The sequence below is a fragment of the Erythranthe guttata genome, chromosome 2 (genome assembly GCF_056151865.1).
Source record: "Erythranthe guttata isolate IM_541 chromosome 2, IM_541, whole genome shotgun sequence".
In the NCBI taxonomy this organism is placed as follows: Eukaryota; Viridiplantae; Streptophyta; class Magnoliopsida; order Lamiales; family Phrymaceae; genus Erythranthe; species Erythranthe guttata.
This window is the reverse complement of record NC_142534.1, coordinates 3398615-3425961: the sequence shown is the minus strand read 5'-3', so window position 1 is coordinate 3425961 and position 27347 is coordinate 3398615. Positions and strand designations below refer to the sequence as shown.

Below are 27347 nucleotides of genomic sequence, written 5' to 3'. Positions count from 1 at the left end.
ATCCTTGCGGTTTCAAATTTAGTGGAATCCTCGAGATTATATGGAATATTATCACTTTTGTACCGTTTTATCCCATTTGAACTCTACATTTCGAAGCAAAATGATCAAAATATGTATTTCTTATATATATCATATTATGGTGCATCAAAAACTGTATTTTGCACAAAACGAGTACAAACTAGAGCACATTCCACGAAATCTAGATAATTATGTTGAACTGGACACCATAAGGGTGGGGGTGTAAGAAAAAATCATAGTTGAGATGTAAATGTAATTATCCAAACAAGATGGGGTTTTTCGTAAATTGACCATACTTCAGAGGTGGTTTTAATTTACCCTGTTTATCATTGTATTTTCTTGTTCCATATATAAATAAAACGAAAAGAAAATAAATAAATAAAAATAGGATAACAGGCCGGGGGCAATGGGCCCTTATTACGTGTGTTGGTAATAAACTAATAATGCAGCAATTTTATGATAGTGCTCTCTATACTATCTCCACAAATCATTACTTAAGATAGTGCCATATAAAATGTGATTTAAATGAACATCATTTAAAATAATTAAATAATTAAGGTTTGTTTATAATAATTAAAAACTTGAGCTAAAATATATATTTTTTAGTTAAAGACTTAAAGTACATACATGAGTGGAGTAAATCAAATAAAACTTTAATTAATTTATTAGTTTTATTATTATTATTATTATTATTATTATTATTATTATAATTTATATATTAACTCATACCTCCAACAAAGTAGTGCCTTAATATTACATATAGAAAGTAACCAACACAAAAACAAACACACACATTACATTACATATACATACACACATATGTATGTATAGAGAAATCAATCAGAGAGCAGTGACAGCAATCTTCATACCACCTTCACAATGGCCAGGATAATTGCAGATGAAGTAATTAGTGCCCTTGGCTAGCTTTATCTGATCATTTCCACTCTGGTACACTTTTGCTCCGGCGGGGGTGGCGCACCCGTTGTACCCTGCTCTGTTCACCGCCACCACGTTGTGGTACCCTGACCCGTAGTTGAACACTGTCAACCAAAAAACAAAATTAATTATTTTAGAGAGAGAAAGCTAGAGAGAGAGAGAGAGAGTTCACTTGCACTATATATATATATATATATATATATATATGGTTGATAAATTAATTAATTACCAAGTGTGTCGCCGGCCCTAAAGCGCTTGCCTTTAGGCCAGCCGACGGTGTTGTAGGTCCAGCCGCCGCCGCCGCCGACCGCGAAGGTGGCTGCTTCAGCCACTTCACAGTGGAAAACCACCACCATTGCTGCTAGCATCACCGCCGCCACGAGTGCACTGCATCTTCCCTGAGACATACTATTTTTTTTCTCTTTTACTGTTATAGAAATTAAAAAACTCGCAGTGTTATAATATTTTGTGTGTGTGTGTGTGTGTAAGTTGTGCAAATGGGAGGTCCAATTTATAGAAAATGGGAATTATTATTCTGTCTTTCCAGATAATGAAATAAATAAATCGTCAATAAATAAAGGGCAAATTACGGCCACCCCATGGAGTATATTTTAATTATGAAAAAAAAAATCTCGTGTTTGGATAATTATAACCATTCATCAATTATTTGTCTTATACGTCCACGTTTATGGTGTCTGGGTTTTTTCGTAAAATAATATATAATTGAAAGGTGGTCGTATTTATTCAAACACAAGAAGTTTTTTTTCGTTATTTGTACTTATCTCAGGGGTGACCGTAATTTAAGCATAAATAAATAGACGAAAAAAGTAGAATGGAAGCACTAATTAGAACGACCCACCTTTCTTTCTTCAATAAATTTTCCCCTTTGAATTTTATTTTGGGTAAAATATATTTTCACTTTACACCCCATAATTTTATTATGGTTCTCCAAAATAAATATTCTGAACTTTGAAGTTAATTAATGAAAAATCATGTATATGTTTAGAATCTCAAATTTATTTGTCACCATCTTCACCATGGTGATCGGTCTTACATCCTTGAATGTATAAGGTTTGAGATGCTGTTGAAAAAAAAAATATTACGAAATTGCACACATGAATATAATTCGTATATGGAAGAAATAGAAGAAGAAGATAATATTATAGTGAATGTTTGTCGGATTTCCATCATCCTCGTGATCGTCCTTTCTCTTCCCCGGTGCTAAAAACGCGTGTTATGATGTGGGAAAGATGTTTACAAAGGCGCAAGACTAGGTGAGTACGTAAGAAACACATTCCTATTGCAATAAAAATCCCGATTTTTGGAAATTAGGCTCTCGAACCGCGGTCCCATGGCGAATTGTGATTCTCGGACTGCAGTCCGAATGTAAAGTAGTTCAACCCTTCTATTTCGTTGGTCGGATCGAAATTTGGATAATGGTCCTGAAATAGGAGTTGTAGCTCTTCCAAATAGATTCATAATGCCGCTAGAATCGAATAAATTGGAGTTCATATGAGTGAGTAATGACCAATATTGTACACACCGCCAAAACCACCTTTTTAATTTATTCTCCAAACCTTGATTTTGCCTCGGAAGTGGTATTTTTCACACATTACTCTTTCGTTTCCACATGGCCTACCTATGAAAATATTAGGAACACCAAAAACACATAAAAAGAATAAAAAAGGACCAAAAAACGAGCAACAATCCACCACATCGAAAAGTAATGAAATAGAGTGCAAATCATGCACTCATCATAATCTATTAACTAAAATTTTAAATTTAGTAATCTACATTTTAATGAAGTGTATTTCTGTAATGGGTTGGTAAATAAATTTTGGGAAAATTACAATCACCCCTGAGGTATGGTCAAATTACGAAAACCCCCCTCTTGTTTGAATAATTACATCTACCCCTCAACTATGAATCTTCTTACATATACCCCTCTTGTTTGAAACCGCAAGGGTGGACATGTAAGAAAATTCATAATTGAGGGATTGTCGTAATTACTCAAACAACATGGGAATTTATGTAATTTTACCATATCTCACGGGTGGTTGTAATTTACCCTTAAATTTTTATATTAATGCGTTGTATGTAAATGTAGGATGTTAAATAGTTTAAAAAATGTATATAGCGCGGTATTTTTAGTCAACATTTGGAATGGATCTAAAATGATTGAAGAAACTGGGGGAAAAGTTATGGGATGTGCAGTTTTTGTCACGAGAAAGAGGGATTGGTGAGTTTATGGCATTAAATTCTTGAACTAACCAACCCACTATCACTCTGTGGGTGGGACTATCTTTTTCACTCCATTTTTGACTTTTGGGGATCTCTGTCGATTCTTTTGGCCACTTAGTTGACTTTGTCAACTCTGGATTTTAACTGACAACAAAATTAGCTGAAATTGGGCAAATCCAATGACTATCATCCTTCGTTCAAATCTTAAAATTAAATTCTTGTATGTAATCGATGTGGACAAATGCACCGGACATATCATTTTAGAGAGAGAGAGAGAGACTGTTATGAACTATTTTGGGTAGTTTTGGTAGATTTTAATCAATTATGCCTCATTTGCTTGTTACTATTACGTTAGATTGATAAAATAGTAGGAGTTAGTAAGTTGTTTGGTTGGTAAAATTCAACGGGACTCAAGCCCACTACTAAAATTAAAGCTTTCAATTAAGTGTTATTATATTATAATTAACTAATTTAATTAGTTAACCAATAGAAAAGTAATCCAATCTAATTTAATCTGGTCTAATCCGATATAAGTAAGCAAATGAGGGACTAGTTGTTTATTAGTCATCTAAAAAAGTTTCTCCACAAGAGGTATTCTCTAATCCAAATGCATTTCACAAACTAATAATATTAAAATTAAAAAAAAAAAAAAAAAAAAAGTATGAATCTGAATAGTAGTAAAGAAGTTATTTAAAAAGATCAAGTGGGTTTTTTTTTTTTTTTTTTTTTTTTTTGGTAATGCAGGAACCCGCAGCCAACCATATAGGTGCACTGGGTAAACCTACACTCTCGTATAATAGCTTGCAAACCATACGAGAGATGTAAACCACACTAGGCTAACCATGTGTGACAAGCTCGACCTAGCGACCGTTGGCAAGGGGATTCGAACTTGGGTCAATTGACACAAGCTCTCTTGCTCCAACCGCTAGGCCACCCTTGCGGGTGATCAAGTGGGTTTTTAACCTACCCCACGATGGGTCAAAGGATAGGTCCGAATAAGAAGAAATATTAATTACGATAAAGAAGAATCACTCTTTTCCTATCTCTTTAGCAAGCGTGCTTGCTCTGCATCAATTACATCACTTTTCTTCCCTCTTTTATTTTACTTCCACTTTTCTGGTCCAGAACTGAACAATTTAATTATCACAAGCTCTTGTCTCCTCAAAATAAAAGGGTCAATTAAGAATTCAACCTTTTGTTCTATATTTTATTCCACTATTTGGGGTCACATCTTTATCCTCATTTAAGTTAAAAAAAAAAATTAACTTAAGTAATAAAAAATTGGGTAAATTAGGTGATGATATAAGGTCAAATTAAAAAAAAAAAAAAAATCTCTTGTTTTGGTAATTACAATGACCCCTCAACTATAAATTTTCTTACACGTTCACCTTTGTTGTGTCAAATTTATTAGAATCTTCTAGACTATGTGGAATATTCTCATGTTTGTATCTGTTTTACCCGATTTCAGATTCACATTTTCAAACAAGATGATCACAGGATGTGTCTCTTGACTTGTAAATACTGTGGTGCATCTAAAACTATCTTTATGCACAAAACGTGTACAAACTAGTGAACATTCCACGGAATTTAGAAGATTCTGTGAATTTGACACCACAAGGGTGGCCATGTAAAAAGATTCATAGTTGAGGGGTGGTTGTAATTACCCAAACAAAGATGATTTTTTCATAATTTGACGTTAGCTCACGGATGACAGTAATTTACCCTAAAAATTGCATGGTACCACATAGCATGTTAAGAATTACAAGTTAACTCTAACAAATGTAACCAATAAATATTAAATAGCACTTAATACGATAGAGTTCCTATTCATACACTATTGCCTACAGTTCTTTCAAACCCTTATTGCTAAATTTGCCAAGGATAAAAAGCAACTGGAGGAATTAGAGTACTTACTGATTTATCCCAAATTAATTGGTAGCACCACTAGAGATAATCTCGTCTTTAATTATCCGCAAAGCTGTCGAGACACCGTCCTATGCAGATTATAAAGTGAAGAATTTTGTAAATAGGCAAAACCTCAGGGGTCGTTTTTATAATTAATGCGAGCCATAATAGCCAGTTACTCTCTCGTCAAAGTTTTATGTTTCAATTTTCCGGCATTTTAATGAACTCTTGCATCCATCTTGCAAATGAACACAAAAACTAACATAGCAGAAAAAGCTCAATGAAGATCAATACGTAACTATCGACGCAACGCAGTAGTACTTAACCAATGAAAATTACCTCAGTGGATATTCTATTACCAATCTCTGTAGCCCGAGACTTGACTTCACAAGACAATGCACAATCAATAGCCTCCACAAGCCCATTTGCTGCTTTCAAGATACAGCTGTCGTCATCTTTATCGGGGAGCAAGCAAGTGGAGTTTAGTGGCTCTGGGGCAACACCAAGCCAAAACATCCTCTCTGCCCAATAAAACTGATCCATAATAAACGGACAGATAACCTGTGTCATAACACATGAAAAAGTATCAAACATAATCAGCAGAAGATATAAATTTGATAGTAGGATTATCTTAAAGAGTACTCTGGTGATAATCAATAAAATCCATGCTAAATTGCATATCAAACCTGAGGAATTCCTGCACGAAGAGCAGCGGCAGTGGCTCCACTAAAAATAACAGGTCATAATTGAAAAGATTAGCCGAGAAATTACAAAATTTTGAAGGGAGGTAAAGATTAGCCGAGAAATATCACCATCCCCCGTGATGGATAGCAGCAGCACATCTTGGAAATAGCCAGTTGTATGGTACAGCACTATCATATAAAAAAAATGGATTTCAGAATGATGAAAACTCTCAAAAGGCTAAGCGAAGATACGAACAAAAGCAAATATTTCAGATCATAGAAAGATCAACAAAACATCTCCATTGCATTTATGGTTCAATAATCCAAACATATTTTATTATTCCAGACAACAAATTGACTACAACTAAACCAGAATTACATCTTACTAACTTTATCTCCTTCATGTGTATCCCGTCATCCATTCAAACACGAAAACATTAAATAGCTTATTATGTCAATTTCTGGGATATAACCCGCATTTGCAGTCAAGAGAACTTTATCGAAATACCCACAAAATGAAGTGTAATTAATTCACATATTCATTTCTCTTTTCTTTTTTTCCTTCATTTATTACATTTAGTTGATAATTACACATATTTAAACCTTTTGCAAGTACTAACCCAGAAAAGCAAAATAGCCGGCCGTCAAATAGGGAACACTGAATTTCAGTAGATTGCATTTGTTCTGGAGCTGATGGCGTCTGAGCAAACATTTTGACAGAAGCATCTAAAGGTTCATAACCAGCCGTAAACAGAATAAATCTATGATTCGTGATTTTCAGAACATTTTCCAGGACACGAAGGAATGCTTCGGGATTCCTCAGGTAACCCATGCTGCAGATAAGGAATTCAAATAAAATAGATCAGAAAATCTATAGTTAATGCCTAGTACTCGAAGTAGCAAAGTATCTTTGTGTAGTTACAATTGTATAATATAACATAGCACATAGGCTAAGTGCTAGTAAGTGCTAGTCATTATAAGAATTCTAGCCATAGATAACAACTGTGATGAAATTATTTGAAGCGTTATTGCTCGGCTGATGCATCAACTGCTATTGCTTAAATCTAGGGTAGTATAACTGTCTTGATAAGACAACCATGTATTGACAGATAATTCACTAACATATTCACAACACATGTATTTGAAGACTTACTGTCTCCGGGTCTACATAAAAAATAAATATATTTTTTGGCTGACAAAAATTTGTACCAAAGTATTACAAATATGCACCTAAATTCAACTAGCCCTAGCCAAGCTTACATCAGTACAGATGCATCATTGCGTTTAAGAAAGAACATGTAAAATCTCTAAGCTACAAATGCTGAAGCCACGAGATATAACGAAAATAGAAATATAAAGAAGATAGACAAACAAAATAATTCACGGCAAAGCTTCTGTAAACGATTTCATCAATGGACCGTAAAGACATTAAAAAAGAGAGAGAGAAACCGTAGACTTGCCTACCAACAGAACTCATGCTAATGAAAATAGGCCGCTCTACAGAAGAATCCAGAAAGTATTTTAACTTGGCATGAATTGAACACAACTCGTCTCCAGCATTCAATTTCCTCGTACAAATCAAAGATGAAATTTCTGCACACCTGGTGCAGGAGAACTGCCATTCAACAGGGAGAAACCAAAAACCACAAACTCGAACTGCCGATGGCCAGTAACCTACAGTAATGCAAGAGTATGTGCATGAATCAAATAAGAAGAATTAGGAAGGAAAAAAAAAAAGATTATAACCACGGAATTCCCAATGAGGATTGATTATTACACTACCTTAAGTTAGTAAGATCTAAAATGATAAGATGAGACATGGGAAGTCAGCGGATAATATATTAGTTAATACGGCTTGAATTTTCTCTTTGCCATCATAAATGCAGATGTCTCTTCTATTTTTTCCTGATTTCCTGGGGAGGCTACATTCTGAAGACTAGTTTGTTAACCTAACACTATTAGGCTCCATTTATATGGAAGAATTTGAATTAAGGAAGGCATTTGAAGGAAGGATTTCAAATGACTTCATATTGGAGTCATTTGAAGTCCACACTAATGGCTCGATTTATAACTAAAAATGAAGGGGTGTGGATTTCAAATCCATCATCAAATCCCTCTATCCAGAGACATACGAGGGATTTGTTACTCTGGATTGAAATCCCTCCTTCAAATCCTTCCATCCAAATGGAGCCTTATTTCATTGACATCACCAATAACCTTGGTTCACAAAAAACAAGTCAAGAAATTTCAATTATCGAATGTTGAAATGTATCCAAGGACAAAGAGCCAAAATGTAAAATAAATTGAGAGAAAAAATTAAAATAACCTAATCAGCCTGTCACATGCAAACACACCTACATAATGACACTTGGAACTTAAGTCTGCAGTTAGAACTTAGAAGTTGACACAGCCATGAAAGAACCGCATGTCCCAAATGATACTTTATACTGAAGGAAATCAACTGACTTAAAGACAAATTTGCACAGGAGTAACAGATACAAAGTCCTAAAAAAATGATTTGGATCCAAGAATCTTAGATAACATGTTATTTATTGCATACAAAGAACAACAATGAAAAAAATTGATTAAAAAATTACCAGGGCAATCGACAACTTCTCGGCTAAAGCCATACCTGTTAATCCAAGCGAGTAAAGGTTCGGAAAATAATAAGAAGTCCACATTTAGCCAATATGCGAGAAAGTTACAAGGAAACCATTATAAACAAGAAATAGATCAAATGATTACAAGTAAGAGTAGATTAACGCTTCAATAATGCCTTTCTGCAACAAGCTAACATGAATTAACTAGTGCTACTTATTCTCATAGTATATCTCCAAATGCCCATTATCGTGTTCTTTCCTACTCAGATGGTGCATAAATGAGCCTGTCCAGTGAATATTACACGAAAAACAGGCAAAATACTAAAGTTTTCCATAAACTTTTTGAAGTGATAGAAACTCGTATAGCATCTTATTTAGAAATTTAGTAGAAAATTTTCTTACAATAGCAAGGGAGACGAAGGCCTATCATGCCATGTTGGAAGGCCAGTTACTGGATCCTGATTTAGAACCAGCAAGAGACCAGCAGCCATTATATGAGTAAATGAACATTCAATTCTTATTCCATTTAAAAACATAAATTTTCAAGAGCTTCTAGTGGCAGCAATAACAACCGTAAAGGGCCAGAAGCTCAACTGAAGATCAACGCTTCTCCATGTTCCCCAATCATCAGTGAAAAGTGGCCACATCCAATGAATTATATCTTCCCATCCAATCTATGGATAAAATCACAGGCCAAAGCACCAAGTAAAAAATTATTTAATTAAGACGAAGGAAGACATTTTTGGTGAGTAAAAGGTGATACTGCTTCTGTATGTTGAGCTTAAGAAATCGTGAAGTTGACAATAATGAAAATGGAAAAACAATGAAACTGAAAGAAGTGTGCTTGCATACCTTACCAGTTGGAGCTTCATGAAGATATTTGTATAAAAGAGGAAGTTCACTCTTAAATTGGCGTTCAAAAGATGAGGGGGCGCTGGATTGCACGAGAAGTGAAAATTAGGCAATTTGTTAGTGTAAATCTTTTCTTTTAAAACATTTAAGGAGTATCCAAAGAATCAAGTATATAAACCCTAGATAAGAGAACCATACAGTGCTTTGGGAGAAAATAGTATAATTAACATGCTTTATGCCCATCTACAGAGGAAATAGTTATATATGAAAATCTTGCACAGCACCAGTGCACCAAATTCCCACCCAAGTGTATGAGGTGATTCCAAATTCTAATGCTTCTGGGACTGTGGTCACTTAAAATAGCTCCTAAACTTTCAGTTTGCTCAATCATTAGCAAATACATACTCTGTGACTCGTGATTATGTTCTTTCTCACTAAATCCCAGGGACAGTACAGAATTATTCCGCAGCTGTATTCAAATGTCGCGTAGATATTATAATACATGCTGCTGAAATCCGCTGCATGCTTAATGAACTGTATTTCCGAAAGAAATAAACTAAACCTCCTACTTTTAACTATTTAAATATGTTTTTGATGGGCAACAAGGTCTATCACAACCAAGAGCATTTATATTAAATCAAATCCTACTTTAGGTGTTTGGAATCATAAATTCATAAAAATAATATTTAAGAAAAATGGACTTCTCTGGAAAGTACTTGGTTGAAGATACAGAAGAAAGCGATGAGATTTCATTAAATATACATTTAATATTAAGGAGGAGATGAGTGTATACAATGTTGCTCATAACTTGTACTCCATATTTAAAAGTGAAAAAGTTAACAGTTAATTCAATTCCTTATGGCTTATAGTATCCAACAACTCCAAACACAGAATTAAATTCAAATCCTATTCCACACTCTTTCAAAACCCTATTTTCGTTACCAAACGACGTAGAAGTTTTATGACGCAATGTATTAGTAGTAATACCTGTACGGAATGACATAAGGAGCAGCAACAACACATCGGATATGAAAAAGTTCTGCAAGACTCCAACCCTCCTGAACATAAGTAAAAGTAAAATTAATTCGGGAAATACTCCTGTCTGCTCATTGGCTCTTAGTTATCCAAAAATAAAAGTCTCATTACTTTTATTAATCTGTTGCTTAGCAGTAACACGTGTAATATATTATATCTACTTGAATGTTTCTCAATATATTATTTCACAATAACTCACTTCATACAATTGTAAGTTGCAACTACTCGAACAAGTTCAAATGATAGCAATTGCAAGTTCTAAATAAATTCATAGGCCTACCAACTGAGTAATATTTTCTGTCATACATTCTAATGCAAAACAATGAACAACAGGACACAATTCATGAGACCATTATGTAATAGAGGTTACAATCGAAGCCTTATTTCAAAATTTAAGAGCCTGCATGTGACCTCAATTTAATAATTCTTCATATACCATAACGAATACCTAATTCCGTGCATGATCAATGAAGAAACCCGAGAACTCTGTCTCAATTAATATGCATGACATGTACTGTACGCATAATGAAACAATTATTTTCTTCAATGAGCTTTTTTTCAGCAATTTTTCATAAACAAAAATACGACTAGTCAAGAATGCAAACAGCCTTGTCAAGAAGTTACCATAGCAAAGAAATTGATGATGATAAGATCACCGTCCATGATTGTGCCTTCTCCATATATCTTTTCAACAACTAAAAGACATTCATGTCTGTGTTTTCTTGTGATTTCTTTCTTCTGCAGATAAAAAAAAGATTTCTCTCTAGAACCTGGTAAAAAAGAATTATTTTCAATGATAAAGTTACAGAACTGCATGCTAATTCTGAAAAAGATCTTCAAACATACAGATTGAATGTACATGTGGACCCATTGACTATCTAAGAAAAATTAGTATTTCTAAATCCTAAACGGCAAACGATGTACTATTTAATAGCTGAGAACCAAAGAAAGAAGTACAATTGAAAACCACCTGTATCACTGTGTAGCTGAGAAGACAAAACAGGCGGTGAAGAAATTGGAAAGTACACAACTCCTTTTGCTTCCAATTGACCCTTCAGATTCTGCTAGCCGAAAAAATAGTGGAGTAATAATTATAAAAATAAACAAATGAAGCTATTGAAGCTAATCTAACAACTTCATTTCGATTTTTAAAAGCACCATAAATGTAGGAGTAGGACTCTTGCAGATATTTTAAATAACTCTGTAGATTAACTTTGATGGGGCTAATTGTAATGATTCTAGTGAACTTTTTTAGGCATTATTAATTGAAAACATGAAGCTCAGAGCTCAAAACTCAAGTTTGCCACGAAACCTGAACATGCACTATTTCATGAAATAAATATTCTGAAGCTTTAATACTTGGCTATAGTGCCAGTGGTTTATGACATCAAACTCTTAGCTAAATATATTATTTATTATTGTAATACCCTGTTAGGAGCTTTGGAAATCAAGGGCTCGTAACTTAGCTACAACCGCAAAATCAAATAGGATGATGCAGCCGATCTTCCTCGCCTTGCTCAGAATTTGATATGTTAAATGTGATTATATCGGATTAACAAATGTATAACACTTCTTCTCAGAAAATAAAATTGATAACACAACTTACAAAGATATTATGATCATTTCTATATAAAATTCATGATGCTTTTCTACCTAACCAAGTTATCAATGATCAACGTTTTCGTGAAGAAAATCTATTGCATTTTCAACATTTCACAGTTCCCACACAAATACAACAAGTATGGGAAGAAAATCCTATATTCCACCCGATCGGCAAATAATGAAAATCGCAACCATTAGTGAAAAACATAGTACAAAGTGATTTGCCGCAAATGACAAGCTACCTAATCAGCACATAAACAAACTCAATTTCGCAATCAATATGAATTACAAGTTCAAACACTATCACTTTCACTTTATCAATATTCAATTTGGGCTACAGATTGTATCTAATTCAAAAATTAACAATTGAACATCACAGCACCGTACCTCGTGCGCTGAATGAGTTACAAATGCAACTTGATACTGCTGCTGATCGGAAGCAAAAGCTGCCGCGAGTGCCTACGGGGAGAAAACCATAAACAACTCCGCTAATTAATAAATCAATAGTCAATACTCGAAAAAATTAATTAATACGAAATGGAAAGGGAGACGAGAGAGTTACGGCGATCGGATTAACGTCGCCTCTGGTACCGAAGGCCATGAACACGGCGGTTGGTCTCGTTCTCATCGCTTGCGCCGCCGTCAGCGACACCGTTCACGGTGGCGTTGGTCGAGAGCCCGCCAGTTGCAAACTTGTTTTGGGCCGAGTCACTCAAAAGTCAAAACCGTTTTCGTAAGTGTTACTGGGCCTTTCGCTTTTGGGCCTACCGTAAAATAAGTTTCAATCTCAGATATTTCATAATTTACAATCAAATCCCTTATGTTTGAGACATTACATCCAGTACCCTGAAGTTTGTAAATTTCTTATATTCACCCCTATAAAAGGGTATTAATGTAAGAAATCTATAAATTTCAGGGGTGGATGTAATAATGAAGAAAAATGAGAAGTTCTTTTGTAAATAGACCTTATCTCGTGTGGCGGTTGTAATTTACCCTCTCTTTTTTTTTTTAGGGTAAATAGCACTTGACCCCCATGTGGTTTCTCTATTTTGCACTTAACCCCCATGTGGTATCAATATAGGCGGATAACCCCCTTGTGGTTTATAATGAGTAGCTTTCGTAAGATATTCAATAGTGAGTGTATTTCACTCGCCCAATTCGTAAGTGGTGGAGTTTTTCCTAGCTATAAATTTCTAAAAATACTCATGTTGCCTTCTTGTATGAACTCCATGGTCATTTCTAATTTCTTTAAACTACTAGTTAAACAAACTTTAGTAAGCTAATTTAAAAAATATGTGATTTAGTAGAATAAGAAAAATACATAAATTACTAAGATATGTTAACGGACGCACAAGTATTGGGCTTGCTTTCAGTAATTAGAAATTATTGTTTTCTTTCATTTTTAACATTAATTCGAAACCAAGTCTTTTTATTTTACCGTCAAAATATAATGATAAAAGTAAAAATGAGTTGTCATCACCAGGTTTTGTTCATTATGTTATTTTTATATAATAAAATAATGTGAGCCATAATTGTTTATCAAGTGAAGTAAACCTAAACAATACAGGTAGAGATAAATAAGAGGGCAAAATAGACATTTACTGACACCGAATCTAGCCACTAAGAGATAATTAACCATGAATTTTAATTTATTTCATTCATATAGCTGTAAGTAGAATGCATGTTTGTCCATCTATCTTCCTGCATGATTTTTGGAATCCATACATGAACCTACTTATGGAGGTTGTCCATCGTATACTATAAATACCCTTTCTCCATTAGGTTCAAGCATCCAATAGAAGTTATTCAAAGTTTATTGTGTAAACAATTTTGATTCTCTTATCTCTTTGGAATTCTCCATAGAGTGGCGAGTTTTATATTACAGTAGTTTCCTTGCTTTATCTCTTCCAATTCTTCCCTAATTTTGTGTCAAGTGGCATCAGAGCTTGACGATCATGGTTGGGCGACGTGGAGGCCGTGGAGGGCGACCCCCTCTTAACCGTGAACGTGAGCTTCGTGACATCGAAATAGACGAATTGAGGAGGCAAGTGCAACAACTGCAGCAGCGGCTCGAACGCTACGAACCTCTAGATCATGATGATTCGCGTCATGATTCAGAGCATGAGTCAGATGATATCAACCCCTTTGGAGGGTATCAAGATCGATCATCAAGTGAAGAATCTATGCCAAGAAGACAAAGAAGGAATCTTAATTTTCGACAAAATTTGGACATAAGAGTTGATATCCCAGAATTTGAAGGAAAGTCACAGCCAGAAGCCTTTATTGACTGGCTCAACACAGTAGAAAGAATATTCGACTATAAGGATGTTGATGATGATCGCAAAGTGAAGCTGATAGCTCTCAAACTCAAGAAACATGCATCTATATGGTGGGAGCATTTGAAGAAGCAGCGTGCTCGAGAAGGCAGGAAAAAAATTGTTACGTGGGAAAAAATGAGAAAGGAGCTAACAAGGAAATTTATGCCTGATAATTATCGACAAGACTCATTTCTCAAGTATCATCGCTTGAGACAAGGTGAATTATCGGTGGAAGAATTCACGGCAGAATTTGATAATCTTCGTATGGTGTGCGATATTAGTGAGCCCGAAGAACAAACAATCGCTCACTATCTGGGGGGATTGCGTTCAGAAATCAGCGACGTGGTTCAACTACAACCGTATTGGACTTACAACGATGTGGTGAAGCTATCATTAAAGGTGGAAAAACAAATCAAAGAAAAGCGTGGCAATAGTTTGAAGTTGTGGGCACGAGAGGGAAATAAACCTCGTGGGGTGGTTTCCTCTCATAATCCAAGCAAAGCTACAACGTCAAAACCCGCAAGGCAAGAAGGAACATCTGGTACAAGTCGCATGTCTAATAATCGTTGTTTCAAATGCCAAGGCTTAGGCCATATTGCTTCCGACTGCCCAAATAGAAAATTTGTGACCTTGGTAGAAGAAACAAATGAAAATCTAATTGAGGAAGACACTCTAGATGATAAGGATCAACCCTCTGATGAAGAAATAACTTATGGAGATGATGGGGAGAGCTTAGTCATTCGACGTAGCTTAAATGCAATCCACATTGAAGAAGAAAATTGGCTCCGCAATAATATTTTTCATACGAGGTGTACTTCCTTAGGCAGGGTGTGCAATGTGATTATCGATGGGGGAAGTTGCGAAAACGTGGTAGCTACTACGATGGTGGAGAAATTAAACCTGGAGACAGTTGATCACCCTCGCCCCTACAAGTTGTCCTGGTTACGTAAAGGGAACGAGGTAAAGGTAAACAAAAGGTGTTTGGTTCAGTTTTCTATTGGCAAAAATTATAAAGATGAAGTGTGGTGTGATGTTGTTCCCATGGATGCCTGCCATCTACTACTCGGCAGACCATGGCAATATGATAGAAAAGCTATTCATGATGGCTTTAAAAACACACACTCTTTTGAAAAAGATGGAGTGAAAATTGTGTTGGGCCCAAGTAAATTAGAGAGCAGCCCAAAACCCTCAAAAGACGGAGGAAGTAATTTGTTGTCCAAATCCGAATTTCTCTTTGCTATCGAGGAAAAACAAAAATTCTATGTTCTTGTAGTACTGGAGGAAAATGAAGAACGACTTGACGTTCATCCATTGGTTCAACCCATGCTTCAAGAATTCAAAGATGTCATTCCAAAGGAAATTCCTGCCGGACTTCCACCAATGCGAAGCATACAACACTGTGTTGATTTTGTCCCAGGTGCAGTCATTCCCAATAAGGCTGCATATCGGATGAGTCCGAAAGAATTTGAGGAACTCCAAAGACAAGTTGATGATTTGAAGGCGAAAGGTCTGATCAAGGAAAGTATGAGTCCATGTGCCGTGCCAGCACTTCTCGTACCGAAGAAAGACGGCTCATGGAGAATGTGCGTTGATAGTCGAGCGGTGAATAAGATTACTATAAAGTATCGCTTTCCAATTCCTCGTTTAGATGATATGCTTGACCAACTTTATGGTGCTAAGGTATTTTCTAAAATTGATCTGAGGAGTGGGTATCATCAAATTCGGATGAGGCCCGGAGATGAGTGGAAAACTGCTTTCAAAACCAGAGACGGACTCTATCAATGGATGGTCATGCCTTTCGGTTTGTCTAATGCTCCTAGCACTTTTATGCGATTGATGAATCATATTTTTAAATCATTTATTGGTCAATTTGTTGTCGTCTACTTCGATGACATTCTTGTCTACAGCAAGGACCAAAATAGTCACATGGAGCATCTACGTCATGTGTTTAATGTGTTGAGAGAACAAAAACTGTATGCCAATCTTAAGAAATGTGAATTTCTTACAAATAAATTGGTATTCCTAGGCTATGTTATCTCAGGTGACGGGGTACTGGTGGATCCCACCAAGGTAGAAGCTATCACAAGTTGGCCTATTCCGGCTTCCATTCATGACATTCGAAGCTTTCATGGACTCGCTTCATTTTATCGACGATTTATCAAGGGATTTAGCACTTTGATTGCTCCGATCACTGAATGCTTGAAAGGAGGTGGCTCTGGATGGACCTCAGAAGCACAAAAGAGTTTTGAGCTCATAAAAAAAAAGATTACGGAGGCTCCTATTTTGATGCTTCCCGATTTTGATAAAGTGTTTGAAGTTGACTGCGACGCTTCTAACGTTGGTATTGGTGCAGTCCTAAGTCAAGAAGGTAAACCAATTGCTTATTTTAGCGAGAAGCTAACAAATTCCCGCACAAGGTACTCTACTTATGATAAGGAATTTTATGCTATCATTCGAGCTTTAAACCATTGGCATCATTACCTCATATCTAAAGAATTTATCTTATATTCCGACCATGAGGCTTTGCAGTTCATTAATGGCCAACATAAGTTAAAAAGCAGGCATGCTCGATGGGTCGAGATTCTACAAGCTTACACTTTTCATATAAAGCATAAATCGGGTAAGCAGAATCAAGTTGCCGATGCTCTGAGTCGACGACATTCTTGCCTAAATACAATGGAGGTCAAGGTTATTGGTTTTGAAATATTAAAGGATCTATATAAGGATGATCCGAGTTTCAAAGATATTTGGCTTGAATGTGCGAATGGGTCTACTGGTACTTTTTTATTACAAGATGGGTTCCTTTTTAAAGGATTTCAGTTGTGCATACCCGATTGTTCTTTAAGGCAAGCAATAGTGGCTGAGGCTCATGGTGGCGGGCTTGGTGGCCATTTTGGTCGAGAGAAGACTCTTACTCTCGTTCAAGAACATTTTTATTGGCCAAAATTGGTAAGAGACGTGACTCGGCACGTTGAAAGATGCAGAACATGTCATTTGGCAAAAATGCATGGACAAAATACTGGCCTGTATACTCCACTACCCGTCCCTAGTGCACCTTGGGAATATGTGAGTATCGACTTTGTGGTGGGTTTACCTCGCACACAAAGAGGTAAAGATTCTGTTATGGTTGTCGTGGATCGGTTCTCGAAAATGGCACACTTTGTACCATGTGCAAAGACGTTGGATGCATCACATATTGCAGATCTGTATTTCAAAGAAATTGTTAAGTTGCACGGCGTTCCAAAAACAATCACGTCTGATCGAGATACAAAGTTTCTTAGTCATTTTTGGCGAACTCTTTGGCAAAAATTGGGGACTACGTTACAGTTTAGCACCTCTCACCATCCGCAGACCGACGGCCAGACTGAGGCTGTTAATCGAAGTTTGGGTAACTTGCTAAGGAGTTTGGTGGGTACAAAGATTCGTCAATGGGATCTAGCTTTGGCTCAAGCTGAGTTTGCTTATAACCGTTCGTCGAGCCAAACTACAGGAACTAGTCCCTTTGAAGTCGTCTACGGAAAAAATCCAATTAGTCCCCTGGGCTTGGCCCCGCTTCCAACCGACAATCAATACAGTGGAGATGCGGAAGATCGTGCTGAAGAGATACGAAAGTTACATGAGCAAGTACGTGATCACATTATCAAACAAAATGAGAAGTACAAAACTCAAGCTAATAAGCATCGGAAAAAAGTTGTTTTTAAGGAAGGAGATATGGTTTGGGTCTATCTAAGGAAGGAGCGTTTTCCTCGGGGACGGTATGGAAAACTTAAGCCACGGGCTGATGGACCTTTTAAAATTCTTAAAAGGATTGGAGAAAATGCTTACAAAATTGACCTTCCTAAGAACTACAACGTTTCAACGACATTCAATGTTGCGGACCTCTCTCAGTACCATGGTGAAAATGAAGAAAACTCGAGGACGAGTTATCGCGCAGCAGAAGCGTCTGACACCGAATCTAGCCACTAAGAGATAATTAACCATGAATTTTAATTTATTTCATTCATATAGCTGTAAGTAGAATGCATGTTTGTCCATCTATCTTCCTGCATGATTTTTGGAATCCATACATGAACCTACTTATGGAGGTTGTCCATCGTATACTATAAATACCCTTTCTCCATTAGGTTCAAGCATCCAATAGAAGTTATTCAAAGTTTATTGTGTAAACAATTTTGATTCTCTTATCTCTTTGGAATTCTCCATAGAGTGGCGAGTTTTATATTACAGTAGTTTCCTTGCTTTATCTCTTCCAATTCTTCCCTAATTTTGTGTCATTTACTTATTTTGGTTACTGAAATTACAAAAAGCTACTAATCATAAACCACAAGGGGGTTATCCGCCTATATTGATACCACATGGGGGTTAAGTGTAAAATAGTGAAACCACATAGGGGTCAAGTGCTATTTACCCTTTTTTTAATAATGTGTCCTACGTATTTGATAATTTTATTTTCAACCGAAAATTATCAACATTGCTTTCGCGTATATATTTGATATCACCCATATTCGGCCTCCTAAAATCATTGTAAAATTGGATTACGATGCGACCAATGTTTTGAAATCCGGATCGGACCGGGCGGTTGAACCGTGAACTGTTGTCTTGTCCGGTTCAATTTGGCCGGTTAAACCGTAAAATATGAACTTGACTAAATGTCAGTTTTTATGCTCAAAATAGTTTTTTGTTTTTTAATAAAATGAAAATAAACAAATAAAATGGTTAAAATGACGTCTTTTTCTACTACTCGGTTGAAAGAAAAATTAAAGCCTAAATCAAAATAAGAAACTTTTAAATTGGCAACATATCTTTTTAGAATATTTAAAGTGATTGGATTGTGATATATGTATGTCTACATGTTGTATACTTGCATTGTAAAATAAAAGTAGGCTTGATTTGCATTTCAATTGAATTGGGAGTAATGAGTTAATTTGGTAAAAGAAATTAAGTAGGCTTTATTTTACTATAAAACTAAATATAAATTAATAAACATCAAACAAGTAACTATTAAGAAAAATACTTATTTCTATTCCGATCTATTATATTTTTCTTTTCTTTTTGGATCGAGCTACTCCGATGTATTACGAGTAGCATCTTTATTATCCTCCAACTCTGCAGTATTCGCCGGTTCATGTTTGGCTACGTCATTCGGTTTATCACATTTTGCCTTTGTACTTGTACCTACAAGATAAAAAACGATTCAAACGTCTTGCGAATTACGACCAACTACTCCCTCCCCTTTATTTTTTTAGTCGAATTAAAATTTATACGTTAATAAAGATTGCAGCTACCTTTAGTTGGAGGGCGTTCTTCTTCTTCGGAGGAAGAGGAGGCTTCTTGAATAAAGGAGCAGAAGGCAATATTTTTTATCGGCCTCGGACTCCTACTGTTATTTTGCTTCGAGTTGAATTTCGTGCAGGCCAAGAAATTTATGTTTCTTTGCCGTTTTATTTTCTTCGTGTCGATTTTCTCTACTAATTTCTTTTTGCCATCTGAAGAAGACATTTTTTTGCTGAATATATATTCCAAACATATATACACTAATTACTTCAAATGATATATATATAGAGAGAGAGAGAGAGTAGAGAGAGATAGAGAATATTCTTGCAACTTAATGCATGAAACACAGGTAATGAGATTGGGCACGTGATTAAAGAAAATATTACACGAATTCATTTTTTTTATATTGAAATGTTTGGAATTATTTTATCAGAGTTTTAAGAGATCAATATTTGGTTTGATTGCATGAGTTATATATTATTTGTACGCATGCATCGATATTTATTTTTATGCACTAATTAATTAACTCAATGTGTAATGAGGCAATTAATTAGCTAAAAGTAGTTTGAATAAAATTTTACTTGAAATAAGAACAATGGCTATTTTGGTTTTGATGAAAGTTTGGACGTTCTGTTGAGAAAAAATACTCGTTTTTTTTTCTAGTCAATAGTAATTACAGAGCTATTAATCATTAGTAAATAAAAAAAATTGTCACTTGATAAATAATTAAAAGGCCGACACCGAGCAGGTAATTATTATATTGTAAAACTCACATTCAAAGGATAATTACAGAATTGGCACTCACTAAGTAATTATAGCACTGAATAGTTATATACAATTGTCACACGCACAAAGTAAATTACATAATTACCATTCACCAAGTAATTACAAATATGACAGTACTCAACAATATAATTAAATAACTGCCACACAACAAATAGTTATCGAATTGCTATTCATCATTTACAAAGTACCACTCACCAAATAATTATAGATATGCCACTATCGAGTAATTAAAGAATTGCCACTCGGTAATTACAGAACTTTCAGTCATCAAATAATTAAAGAAATGCCACTTATCAGTAATTATATAAATGCCACTCACCAAGTAATTACATAACAACCACTCAACAATAATGTAGAACTGCCACTCATCATTAATAACAAAACTAATACTTAACAAATAATTACAAAACTCTCAGTCACAAAATAACTGAGATTCATCATGTAATTAGAGAAACCGAAATGATTTGTGCAGGCACAAATTAAACATTCAGGCACATTTTTTACCATTTCTCAAAAAACAAAAGGTAAAAAACTCAAAAACTCTCTCTACCCTTTCGATTTTCTTTCGCAAAGCCCGTGCAAATCGTCAACAGATCGGAGGTAATTTTTACGTTTTTACGATCCTCTTGTTATGTAGATTACGAATCCGAAAAAAAAAAACGAAAAAAATCGGACTTTGGCCTGCTCGTGTGAATTTACGCGAGCACTTGGCAAGTGCTCGCGTAAATTCACGCGAGCAGGCCTTGTTAATTTTTTTTTTTTTTTAATTGCTCGTGTGATTTCACACGAACAAAGACGTTCTGCTCGTGTGATTTCACACGAGCATATCTTCTCTGTTCGTGTGAAATCACACGAGTGGGTTAAAAAAAAAAAAAAAAAAAAATTGTTAATGTGCTCACGTGAATTTACGCGAGCACTTGGCAAGTGCTCGCGTAAATTCACACGAGCACTTGCCAAGTGCTCGCGTAAATTCACACGAGCACATGAATAAGAAAAAGTCCGATTTTGTGCATATGAATAGTACAAAAGGTAAATAGTTATGGTAAAAAGGTAAAAAATCATGGTAAAAAAGTGCCTGAATGTTTAATTTGGCCTGCATATATCATTACCCTTAGAGAAATCACCACTCAACAAGTAATTACATATTGATTGGGTCCACTTCTTTTTTGTTGGAATTTCAATAGATCCAAAATAGACCCAGTTTTTAAACTTTGTCGACTTGGTTCAATCTGTTCCAGTTTATTTATAACTAGATTCAATGCAATCCATATGAATCGAAGCGAATTTGACCGAATCCATGGAACCGGATCCAAATTACCCCCAATAATTTTCAATAACTAGGGAGTATAACTAATTTTCCAATGTGTTTTACATAGATTTGTTTGACATTTGGCGAAAAAAAAAATTATATAATAATAAATGTTTTCTTTTATCATACTCTCACATATTACTATATTAGGATCCAATGCAAATCAAATCATGAGATAACGGTCAGCTCAGGCCCAACTCATTATTGCAGGCCCACATGTCAAGACATTCGGCCCGGCCCGTACATCTGGGTTTCTCTCTCTAATCTCTCTCTCATAAACCTCTCGCAGTTTCAATTAATTCACTGCTACTGCCCGTTAATTACCAAACGCCACCCAAAAAATTGAAAAAAAAAAAAAAAAAAAAGTGGAAATTCATTTTTCCAGCTTCTCTCGATCATCAATTCAAAGCGGAGCTGGTTGAGAATGGCGACGAGCAGCTCAAATGGAGACGAGGATGACGTCACGCATCTGACGGCTGACCTAGGCAAAACCCTAAAAGAAGGGGAGCGGTTACTCGGCCCGACCCGGCGACCCGACGGCACCCTCCGCAAGCCCATTCGTATTCGGGCCGGTTACGTTCCTCAGGACGAGGTCGCGGTTTACCAATCCAAAGGCGCACTCGTGAGTAGTAGTAGTTATCAATTCAGCTGGTTGTTTTTCTAATTTATTTATTTATTTATTTCTGCCTGTTGTTCATTTTTGAATTGTTGATTTTTTTTTTTTTAATTTGACGGCAGTGGAAGAAGGAGATGGCGGCGACTCAGGAGGTTCCGCCGGGATATGATCCGGTGGTGGAAACGAAACCTAAGTCGAAATCTGCGAAGAGGAACGAGCGAAAGAAAGAGAAGCGTCAGCAGGTTACATTTTAAACATATCCCTGTTTTCTTCGATTAACTTTCGATTTTATCAGTCTCAATTCGTGTTCGATCTTTAATTTATTCCTTGGAAGATGCTTTGTTTGTTATTCTGCTTCCGGGGCTTGTACATTGTGCATATCTATCAGAACTTCCAAATAGCCCTATCGTCTCGATTAGTCATGTAGACGTGAAAAAATGTGTGTATAGGTGTATGTATGTGTATTGGTCTGTTCCAAGTCTTATTACGTTTACGTATACATGTAGTGTGTGTGTGTGTGTGTGTGTGTGTGTGTGATGAGGGACATCAAATTGATTTAGGGTGGCATCATAACTACTTGATCACGAGAACGATTCTTGATGCGCAAAGGTGAAAATATAATAATTATATAATGTTAAATAGATGTAAAATAGTTAAGGAAGATATAACATTCGGCATTAACACAAATTTCGGAGAATTTTCTCTATTTTTCTGGTGGATTCCGAATTTTTTTCTATAGGATTAGTTCGTTGAATTAATTTTTTTTTAGCCACTTCAACATGGTGATAATACGTATGCTCAAAATAATAAAATAAGATTTAATTACCTATGAAATTACTCGGACTTCTATATTACAGATTTCATCTCTCTTAATTTCAAGAAATACTATTGGTCGCAGGCAGCCGTTGATAAGGACGAAAATGATACTTTGCCTTCCGATTGTTCGAATGACCTTCCAGAAATAGAGACAGTTGCATCGAATATGAACGGGCTCTCTCTTTCCGGAAACGCCTCTTTGGTCACACCTCCTTCAGATTCAACCAACTGTTCAACTCCTACGGATCAAGTCGAAGATATCGATAAGAAGATTCGAGCCCTAAAAAAGAAGGTAAATTACATATTAAGTTTGAAGGACATATTAATTGCATTTTAATATAAACTCATACGTCGAATTGATAAATTTGTTATTATTACTTATACTGTGTAGATTCGACTGACTGAAGCACAGCAGCAGAAAACAGCAGAGAAAGACTTGAAACCCGAACAGTTGGAGAAAGTGGCTAAACTAGAAAGTTGGCGCAACGAGTTGAAGCTTTTGGAAGATAAGAAAGCCGAGCTACTAACATAGCAGCCTCTCTCTCTCCCGATAAAAAGAAAGAAAAAAACACGGTAAGGAGCGATTAGATTTATTTTTGTACGTGTAATTCTTGTTTTGTGATGGAATGTGAACATTATACTACATTGATAGGGAGTTATCCTTTTTGTGTAAGGAAGTTCGTTGCATTTGCTTTATCCCTCTCGTTTTATCAGGCCTCGTTTGGTAGGTCGGACATTGCGCGTGAGTTTTTGACTACTAGTTCAACAAACATTAGTTTATTTATTCTAAAACGTCGAATGGAATACGAAAATATGTTTTAATTTATGTTATTGGATGTAGGTTGATTTACATAATAAATTTAGGTCGAATTTTTTTAACAATTCAAAATTACGATTGTAAAAATTTGCACAAACTCATGCACCACTTGTTCAGTACACAAATTGCATTGAACAAGTTAATTTTTGAAGAAAATTCAAAATTTCTCATTTGAACTCTTTTCTTTTGTTTTACGATTAACTTGTGAATAGTTAAGAGAAAAATGTAAAGACTGTAAAGAGAAAAATCGATTACTTAACCATCTTACAAAATCTTTCACCACAACGAATATCCGCCCTCATAATATAATAATGTCAAAACTTGAGGATGCACAAATCTTTCTTCCAAAGAGTTTTGTTTCCAGTAATGAAACCTACGAAGATTCAATATCGGAATCTTCCAACCCTTCTCTGTAAACTTCGAAGTCCTCTGGGCTCCATCTACATATCAAATGTAGTTTAAACGTAGCCATCTTAATTCCCAATAGACGCTGCACAAAAAGGTGAAACACTCTCCATTAAAATAAATTTCAAATACATAGTGATGCAAAAAATTATGACAATGCCTACAAATATTGAACCCAAATGAGAGATTTTGGACGAGAACAGCATTTACGATGGAAAAATTCAATATAGAGTGTCAAAATTGTATTGAAGTGAGACTCGTGACTGAGTGAGTTTTGAAAACGAACCAGTATGCGAGCTGACTCGGGTGATAAATGTTTTCCTTCTTCGCATACAGTATAGTCTGATACAAGCTCTACAACACCTGCACAACAGAATATTGATGAGCAAACAGATACACAAGCCATGATTTTTTTTTTTTTAATAATAAAAAGAAATATAAAACCACACCTTTGTTTAACCGAACAGGCATTCCTTGCTTGCGCAAGAAGGGTTCCATCTCATGAGTGAACTGATCGAGAGGACCTTCTTTCAGCTCCACCTAAACAATAAACCAAACATGAGAAACGTTTGGGATTTCAACTAATTATGTATGTAAAGTTCAAGTTGTAAGGTATGATAATCAGCATAGCTGTAAGGTATGATTTCAACCAAGAGATGACAACTTAAATAAAATAAAATAAGATATTCATATACCGTTTCTGCTGCAGTACTCCCAGTCCTAGCGAAATCATAATCTTCGTATTCACCAAATAATCTGATGAAAAAAGAAAAAGAAAAAAGTTAAACACACTCTACGGTTATTGATAAATGGACTGAAGAATCTAGAGTCTTCTCAAATGAAATGCTACAGAAGAAATGAAGTCTCCAATCTCAACCGGTCAAGTGTGATTAAAACAAGAGGGACCAATATTCCATTAACAGGAGTACTAATCATCCATTAGAATATATCGATTAATCATTCATTGTTCAGATATTTTTATAGTTAATATATCCCGGACTCTGAATGGTTAAACAAGTTCTCTAGCCATTTACCTTCAAACAACATACAAAAATCAAATAAACAATAAAAACCGACTTTAATAGTGTGTAATGATTATGCAGTTCTCTCATTGTATACTTAGCCTTAGAATAACACTCAATCAGTTTCCTCGACTTCCCTGGTTTCAGAGGCTTTAACATGCTCATTTTTCAATCTTACAGTTAAGAAACTCAAAAATGTGAGTATCGTCTATCCTTGTCTAAAACTTCTCCAGTCAGCGTGTATCATAAAGCAGGTCAAGGGCGTACCTTATCACTTCTTCTTTAGGCAAGCTAGTGAAACAAAGTCCTGAATCTCCATGTAGAACCTGAATGCCAAACAATTACAAGAATAAAAAATGTCCAAGTTAACGCAAGATTCTATCAATATATGTTGCCAAGTTGACATACATATCAAATAAAAAGTAAGAACGCAAAGGCGCTCACTCTACCTTCGAAATCTTGTGAAGACCCGATTTGATCTCATCGGCAGCAGTCTTACCCAGAGCAACCTGCATAACTTTGTTTGATCCTAGAAAGAATCTAGGACAAAGAAAGCACAAGTCGTTCACTTTATTAATACTTTAACTAAAATCCTTCAGCAGAAACCGAAACTCAAATTCCTAAATTCCTACAAGGACAGAACCGCAACAATTGATAAAGCCAACGGCCGAGTAACTAACTTTTCCACCGAAAGCTACTTAATTTTGTTTCGCTCTTCTACCAATATATCACAAGTCACCCCGTAAAGCTAACACCGGCCTGTTTAAATCTACGTCATTTTCAACTCGTAAAGTTTCTAAATTGAACATACAACAAAAATCAAAAGCCTAACATCCAAATTTACGAAAAGTTCTGCTGCTCATTTTCCAAAACCTCATTTCCTAGACTGCAGTACTAATGAAGAAATTCACAGTAGGGAAGTGTAATTCAGTTGATAACATGACCCATCATTTACGTATAAACGGCTACGAAAACTCAACAAGAGTTGATTCAAATTAAAATCCAATTACAAATAATTAATATTCCCCAACCTGCTGGAGGACTTGAGACGGTCTCTGAACTCCTTGAACTTGAGATTCCTCATGTTCTCGAAAGTGAAAACGTAGACCGAATCGAACTTCTCGGCAGCATCACGTATCGAATTCACTACGGTTTCTTTATGCTCTCTCCCCTTCTTCTTCGTCTTCGATAGGGTCACTGAATTACAGCCGCCACCATAAATTAAAAAAAAAATGTGAAATTTCGAAAATAAAGCAAATAAAAAACAAATCTTCAACAAAAATACAAGGAAAAACGAAATGCAGACCTGGCCTATTGCGCTTTGATTTCGGCATCTTCGGCGAGAAGTGTCAGCGAGCAGAGGGAGTGATAGAGAGAGAGAGAGAGAGAGAGAGAGGGGTGAACAATTGGTAGGTTTTAGAATTTGAACCAAAGTCTAAAACCCTAATTGTTGTTCACTCTGACGCCGTTTTGGTGTTTTATTTTGATTTTTCTATGGACAGCTGTTTTTGTAGCATTTGGGCCTTTTTTATTATTGGGCCGAGCCCATCGTCGTTGGATCAGCTAAACTAATTGATATTTTATCTTTTTTTTTTTTTTTTTTTAACATTTTGAAAGACAAAATGAAAAAATAAAGAACATAGAACTTTATGATTTGAAATTAAATTTTTAGGTTTAATGTTGATCCGGATCAATTTCGATGAATTGTCGCCCGATAAGCTAATTTGTCCCAAAACGGTCTTCGGTAGAAGAATGAGACCTAAATATGTCAATCGGGCAAGATACTGCCTTGCTTTTCGACAACATTTAATGCATGTTCAATCAGATCTTTGATGCATATAATATTCTCTATTATTATTGCATGCAGATACCTAACAATATTGCATGAAATTATAGTGGGATTTGAATTTTAGTGGATATTTTACTGACATAACTAGATATATTAAACTAAATATAAACGATGATTTTGGAGTTCGAACTTGGCTATAAATATTGAGCACCTACAAGTGTGAAAAGGTAATGACAACAATACTAATATTTGTAACTTGCAAGAGAATCCATTTTTAGAGAAATCGTTGGCTAGGTATGAGAAGCTCGTTATAGAGGAAGTAC

At 35.6% G+C, this 27347-nt stretch overlaps 4 protein-coding genes across 7 annotated transcripts; 1 reads left to right on the top strand and 3 right to left on the bottom strand.

The window, feature by feature from the left end:
• Positions 1-748: 748 nt before the first annotated feature.
• LOC105949642 (basic blue protein) lies at positions 749-1544 on the bottom strand. Its single transcript, XM_012972957.2, has 2 exons — positions 1184-1544; positions 749-1058 (listed from the first exon to the last, which is right to left on the bottom strand). The coding sequence occupies exons 1-2, from the start codon at positions 1359-1361 to the stop codon at positions 859-861; spliced, it is 378 nt and encodes a 125-aa protein (XP_012828411.1). The 5' UTR covers positions 1362-1544; the 3' UTR covers positions 749-858.
• An 844-nt stretch (positions 1545-2388) lies between these two features.
• On the bottom strand, positions 2389-12648 carry LOC105949662 (UDP-Glycosyltransferase superfamily protein). Of its 4 annotated transcripts, XR_016034174.1 has the most exons (17): positions 12435-12648; positions 12260-12331; positions 11241-11331; positions 10895-11040; positions 10223-10293; positions 9236-9317; positions 8956-9057; positions 8786-8841; positions 8381-8415; positions 7244-7457; positions 6404-6616; positions 5913-5972; positions 5787-5826; positions 5440-5661; positions 5110-5189; positions 2532-2593; positions 2389-2440 (listed from the first exon to the last, which is right to left on the bottom strand). XR_016034174.1 is itself a non-coding variant. In XM_012972979.2 (16 exons), the coding sequence occupies exons 1-15, from the start codon at positions 12498-12500 to the stop codon at positions 5124-5126; spliced, it is 1536 nt and encodes a 511-aa protein (XP_012828433.1). In that variant the 5' UTR covers positions 12501-12648; the 3' UTR covers positions 4264-4322; positions 5110-5123. The 4 variants fall into 4 exon arrangements, 3 of the variants coding, with proteins under 3 accessions (XP_012828433.1, XP_012828431.1, XP_088681123.1); XM_012972979.2 differs by lacking the exons at positions 2389-2440; positions 2532-2593 and adding an exon at positions 4264-4322; XM_012972977.2 differs by lacking the exons at positions 2389-2440; positions 2532-2593 and having other exon boundaries at positions 4913-5189.
• A 9201-nt stretch (positions 12649-21849) lies between these two features.
• Positions 21850-23817, top strand: PYM (partner of Y14-MAGO). The gene is made up of 4 exons (XM_012972946.2): positions 21850-22181; positions 22298-22417; positions 23074-23283; positions 23383-23817. Exons 1-4 carry the CDS (start codon positions 21984-21986, stop codon positions 23521-23523), a joined length of 669 nt encoding a protein of 222 aa, XP_012828400.1. The 5' UTR covers positions 21850-21983; the 3' UTR covers positions 23524-23817.
• A 217-nt stretch (positions 23818-24034) lies between these two features.
• On the bottom strand, positions 24035-26710 carry LOC105949633 (Ribosomal protein L10 family protein). Its single transcript, XM_012972945.2, has 8 exons — positions 26542-26710; positions 26267-26432; positions 25685-25775; positions 25503-25561; positions 24909-24969; positions 24663-24753; positions 24500-24576; positions 24035-24298 (listed from the first exon to the last, which is right to left on the bottom strand). The coding sequence occupies exons 1-8, from the start codon at positions 26567-26569 to the stop codon at positions 24182-24184; spliced, it is 690 nt and encodes a 229-aa protein (XP_012828399.1). The 5' UTR covers positions 26570-26710; the 3' UTR covers positions 24035-24181.
• Positions 26711-27347: the final 637 nt, after the last annotated feature.